This window comes from Urocitellus parryii, chromosome 10 (genome assembly GCF_045843805.1).
Source record: "Urocitellus parryii isolate mUroPar1 chromosome 10, mUroPar1.hap1, whole genome shotgun sequence".
NCBI lineage: Eukaryota > Metazoa > Chordata > Mammalia > Rodentia > Sciuridae > Urocitellus > Urocitellus parryii.
In genome coordinates, this window is record NC_135540.1 from 55,989,829 (window position 1) to 55,995,828 (window position 6,000).

The 6,000-nt window shown below is 42.4% G+C and overlaps 1 protein-coding gene across 2 annotated transcripts in view; it reads right to left on the bottom strand.

The window, feature by feature from the left end:
* The window catches only part of Col25a1 (collagen type XXV alpha 1 chain), a 442,307-nt gene extending 438,717 nt beyond the window's left edge, over positions 1-3,590 (bottom strand). For both annotated transcript variants that reach the window (XM_077803433.1, XM_077803434.1), the window contains exons 1-2: positions 3,294-3,590; positions 1,978-2,047 (exon numbers count right to left, since the gene is read on the bottom strand). In XM_077803433.1, the coding sequence (XP_077659559.1) occupies positions 1,978-2,047; positions 3,294-3,590 (367 nt within the window). The remainder of the gene's footprint in view (positions 1-1,977; positions 2,048-3,293) is intronic.
* Between the last annotated feature and the right edge of the window lie 2,410 nt (positions 3,591-6,000).

Sequence of the window (6,000 nt, forward strand, 5' to 3'; positions counted from 1 at the left end):
GCCAGGTAAAAACTGATGTAATGTGGAGCTCTAGTGGTGGCAATGAAGTAAAGCAGCTGTTCAAAAAAAAAAAAAAAAAATACCCAAGGAAATTACCATGTTAAGATTAAAAAATGGTCCAAATGCATCTTCTAAGATGGCAAACTCCAAACACAGTCACTTTCTTCCAGATTGAAAGTTAGACTTCAATAGCTAGTCTGCATTAAATATCATCAAGCAGTAATATCTTCTTAGAAAAATAGAACTCTAGTGCTATGAAAGTCACTTTTCTACTTTTTAACCAAGTTCACTTTAAAAACCTACTAATTTAATGCTACCTACTTTTTCACATAGCAAGCAAAAGTACTATATATTTAAAAAAAACTGCTGAACTCTAAGTGGTGTGATCAGTGAAATCCTTTATCATACCAACTTTCCTGGAAAGTGAAATAATCTCTACACACTGATGAGGCTGTTGTGTGTTAATTCCTGCACTAGGAAAGTACCTTTCTTGAATATCCGACTTCAGAGGTCTTTGCCAACTTGAAAACAACTAAGAGTAAAGCCTGTAACGTCAAATGTTAACCCTTTGTTTTGCTGTTACCTAGAGTATTCATCTTCTCTATCAAAAGCCTTCATTTAAAAAAAAAAAAAAACATAGCTCAATTATGGTCAACAACATAATAGAATAGAAAATTCTATTTTTATGCTATACTACCTGGAGTTGCCATTTAAAATTTCTAAACATGGTGGCTGATTTAGCTGTGTCAAAACAAGTTACCATAGAGGGAAAATAATCTTAGAATGTGAGAAAATACAGGAACTAATCTTTCCATAGACATGCATCACTTACAATGGGGATATGTTCTGAGGATAACATTGTTAGATGATTTTTATCAGTGAGCTAACATCATATGGTGCTCTTATACAAACTAAGATGGCTTGGCTGTCATTAGGTAATGTAATCTTATGGGACCACCATCATTTATGTGGTCTGTAATTAGCCAATCTGTCATTATATAACTATATATATATATATATATATATATATATATATATATATATATATATATAATATTTTTGAACATTAAAGTCACTTTCCATGCAGGATGATAAAAGAAACCAAAATGTTCATTGATGTATGAATAATGTTCATCTGAAAAACACTGAGACTCATAGGACTTTTTATAGTTTATATCCTGGAATCTACTAAAAGTTTTTCAATAGCCATATTCCAAGGGCTTTTAAATTGCTAAGCCTACAGATAACTACCAAGTCTCAGAGCTCTGTGAATGAAGATTTAATGATTACTGAGGGGTTTTACTCATTGATGTCTCTCTTCTTCATCCTTGTAATATGCTGTCATAGATATAGTTCTCTGAAACTGCACCAAAAAAAATGGCAAAAATAAAAGAGCCTTTTCTGGTGATTCACTGAGAATGCAATATTTACAATGGGAAGCTCAAGGTAAATAATTAATTTCTTTTTTGTCTTCATCTTTAGCTATAGGTTAGGAGAGAGAAAGAGCCTTTCTGATAAAATAGGTAAAAGGTGAGCAAGAAGTAGAGGTTGTTTATGAATGTAATCATATGCCAACGGGAACAAACAGAAACCTGCACTAATGCAGCATTTGCCACGAAGGAACTCAGAATCTAACAATCCTACAGTCCTTTTCACCACAGACGTTAACATGATAAAACTGAACACTTTCAGTGTGAATCTAAGCACTGTGCCTTTGCACATCATCTTGCCTGTATTTTCCATGGTGATTGTTTCTATCTCCTTTGCTTTCCCATAACAGACCTAGGTACACAGCTTAAAATAATATTAGGGGCTTTATTTGCCATCCTTTAGACTAAGGACATGTTGATTTTATTAAAGCAAGTTGGGTCTGCATTCTTTCTTTACTATTATTACAGGTAGACTTGACAGACACAGGACCTTTGTTTGCAAATGTTCTGCTCTGGAGAAAACCTTGTTAAATAAGTTCCATTTTACCTGCTGGGCAGTTGCACTCTGAAGGTGCTTCTCTTGCAATTCTTATTTTAGCCATATGTTCATAGGATTTCTGTAGGAAAAGAAGAGGTATTAACGATCATCAGTAGCACTGTAGAAAAATGGAGTCTTTAGGGACTCTGACCGTATGTCTGATTTGCCAGCATTTGATAGGCTACATAACTAACATTTACATATGTACTTGGACCTTAGTCAAAAGGAAACAGTACCCAAGACCTAAAAAAGGAAAGTGATCATTGACATGATATCAAGATTGCTAGACACAGATACATCTTTCTCCATTCTCCAACCACCACCACCCTCTCCCTCAGCCCAAGAATAAACAATGTAAAAACCTGGCACTAACATGTTGCAGTACTAGGCCAGCTGTGGCTTACCTGGCTTACATAGGTGCATACATGCAAATATATGCTACAGTGTTATGCAGACGCGCACAACAGCCAATACCTTATACATGAAGGTAAAATGCTTTATTATGTTGTGTTCCAACTAAGACTAAACATCTTCTTTGTTGAAAGAGCAACTTCTGAACACCCCCAACTCTAAAGCTATCCTTAAACATAATGATGCTTCCTTTCAATTCTCAACTCCAATAGTTCTGCATTCATGAATATTTGGGCACTGCACCCTTTTCTAAAGATAAACCTACTTTAAAAATAAATAAATAAATAGGGCTGGGATTGTGGCTTAGCTGTAGAGTGCTTGCCTAGCATGTGTGAGGCCCTGAATTCAATCCTCAGTATCACATAAAAATAAATAAAATAAAGATAGTGCATCCAGCTACAAATTAAAAAAATAAATATTTAAAAATAGATAAATAAATAAACTTTTATTCTAAAAAGAGCCAATAAGTAAAATCATTTATTTTAACTTATATGGTTATTTCACTTTATGCATTAATATCAACTATGGCCCTAACCTTATAATAAGTGAAGGATAAAACAGATGTTATCTCTGCAAGAAATATTCTTCATACAACTGGGGAAAGAATTACATCAGACTCCAGAAAACTAAAGAGAAAAAAATGCCTTCCAGTCATTCTGGCCACCCTTTCCCCTTTTAGACCTACACACCTGTCTGGCATACAAACATTAAGAAAGAAGGAGAGAAGGTAATATATAAAGAACTGGGGATATCAAGAGAGGTGCATACATGCAAATATATGCTACCGTAAGCGTTATGCAGACGCACATAATCAAACCAAGTATGCATACTGTAAGGGTAAAGTCTGGTCCTACACACAGACTCACACCTGTGCAAAATGTTATGCACGTGCAAAATACCCCAGCCTCTCACACCTGAGCCAGAAGGCGCTCCACTTTCTCTTGCACCATGGCCTTCAGCTGATCCAAGGTATCAGGCAGCAGACGAACAGAAGGATCCCCTTTAACGGATTCGAGAGCGGCGATCCTAGCCTGGAGGTCGTTGGTTTTCACCCCAAGGTACAGACAAGAAATTACGGCCACCACTGATAGGAGTGTCGCCAGGGCCGTGCACTGGGGCATGGTACGGGCACACCGCTGCCCGCAGGGGCTCGGGTCTTCGGATCCAGACTCTCGACCCCCTCCTTTCCCTGCATGCTTCTTCACCAGCATTGTGGCGGCTGCCTCGGCTTCGCCTTCCACCCACTATCTCCTCCAATGATCTTAAAAGGAGAGGAAAAGGACGATTCCTTTAAAGTTCAGTCTCTGTGGCTGCACAACTAGTTGGTGGAGTCGGAGCCCGGGCGCGGAGATGGACCTGCGCTTTGCTCAGTTTTGAGACCAGCAGGCGTGGACCATCCTCCGCTTCCTTCTCTCCTACCAGTTGAGTGAAAAGCACCCTCAGTCCAGGGACCGGGTGGCGATGGGGTAAAAAAACGAAATGAAACCCACCCAGACGGCTCTCCTAACCCTCAAAAAGCAGACACCTCTCCCCAGGTCCCTGAGAGCTGCAGTGTAGGGTCCCGGGGGGCAGCGGGCGCGGCGAGGGGCCGCCGCTCTCCCGCCCCACCGAGCTCTGGACCTGTTGCGTCTGATAGTTTGCCTTATTTCTACCTATTCGGTGTCTTTCCGCCCGACGACCAGTTTCCCACCTGGATTCAGTTCAGGGCAAAAAAAAGCTGAGCGACACCGGAGAGCGCAGCTCTAGAGGAGCGGCCAAGGGGGAGAGTAGAGAGGAAAACGAAATAACCCAAGGAGCAAACGCAAGTCGCGGCTGCCCTAAGTATCTCCGCAGCCTCGCGTGTGCGAGCTTAAATACCCTTCGGGATGCTCGTGTGCGAGTGTGTGTGTGTGAGTGCGCGCGCGCTCGGATCGCGACGTCCCTCCCCCGACCCCCTCCCGGCGCCGGGCGTCCGGTCCGCAGCTCCCGCGGCATGGAGCCCCCCCTCCCACAAAGCCAAAACAGGAGTCCGCCTCATTAGCATAATGTATTCACCTTCGCCCAGCCCGCGGGCGGACGGCGAGACCCCCGGAGGGGGCGGGGAGCTTGGGTGGGAGCGGAGCGGGAGGTCCATTATTAGCATAATGTATGCAAATAGCTGGAGCAGCCACCCTGATTGGAGAGGAGCTTGGCAACCCCTCCCCCTCCGCGGAGTAACTTCAGCGTCCCCCAAGGCCACCTCTCTGGTCTGGGCCAGGGGCCCAAGCCCGGTTCGCCGCCGGGCTCCTGGAGGCCACTCTGGCTTACACTCTCCCAGCCCAGCGCCCGCTCTTTATCCCGGTTAAAAATGGAGGAATGGCCTCCAGAAGGGAAGGAGTGAAGCTGGACGCTCCAATTGTGATCCTCACTCAAAAGCAGCCGCAGGAGCTCTTCCCACTTCACCCTAGTGCCTCATTTTCCATCCTCCTTCACTTTCTCACATGTCCAGAAGCAAAATGTCTGGTTGATGTCTTAGGTACCTTTCCCCATTTCCCTTCCTTCCTCCAGCCTCGCAGCAGATTCTCCGACGAGGCGAAGTTTTCTCTCCCCTCCCCCAGTTTCCTTCTGTCTTCATGGCTTGTCTGCCCCCAGCTCTGTGTTCCTACTCTGTACTAGGGTGCTAATGCATTTTCCTGATTCCCTGTTTCGTGGGATTGAAAAGGGGAGTGTTGAGGCACACACATGTCTCAGGAATTAGGAAAGGACTGAAGAATGAGGTCAATTTTTCCTCTTCCCCTACTTTCTCCTCATGCTGTTCCCTCTGGATCAAATTACAGGGTCTCTAATGGGATTTTTGAAAGTTGGTAACAAGTAGCATTTTGCATCTAATAGACTTCGGGGATAGGAGGGGGAATAATTATCCCGAAGAGCTCCTTCTTATCACATATTTCCTGTGTTCCTTGACCTCAAGATTGTAAGCAATCAACAAAATACTGCACTAAAGCTGAACTTTCTCACATACACAGATATTGCTAGGTATGAAATGGGGTAAGAAACTTTCAACATCATTATAGGATGAAGCAGACAACATGGGGGAAACCTGTGATTTCTGTTATAAAATTGAAACGATAATTCCTTACATTTGTATTACGTAGTGGTTCACAAAGGATGGTTCTGGGTCAATAACACCATCATCACCTGAGAATTTATGCACCATTCAGATTCTAGCGATCCCACCCCATATCTTCTGAAGAAACTATTACTAAAATCAGAAGCATAGCAATCTGTGATTTAACAAACCATGCACGCAAAAGTTTCAGAGCCACTGGTGTGACACTTTACAAAATATTTTCAAATACCTTTTTTCATTTGATCCTCATAACCCTGTGAGCCAAATGAAGAATTACTGTCCCTGTTTTATATATAAACAAACAATTTTCAAGTTACATGTTATTGTATTTAGGCATATGTCCAATAGTAGGACCAAGGAATGGGCACAAATCTGTGTGTGTGAGCACACATCTTGTACTAGGGATTAAACCCAGGGCCTCATGTATGCTAAGCATGTGTTCTACCACTGAGCTACACCCCCAGCCTGGTATAAATTTTTAATATGTCTATTCTTTCTGATTTTTCCATTACTTCTCTAATCATTCTTTAGTC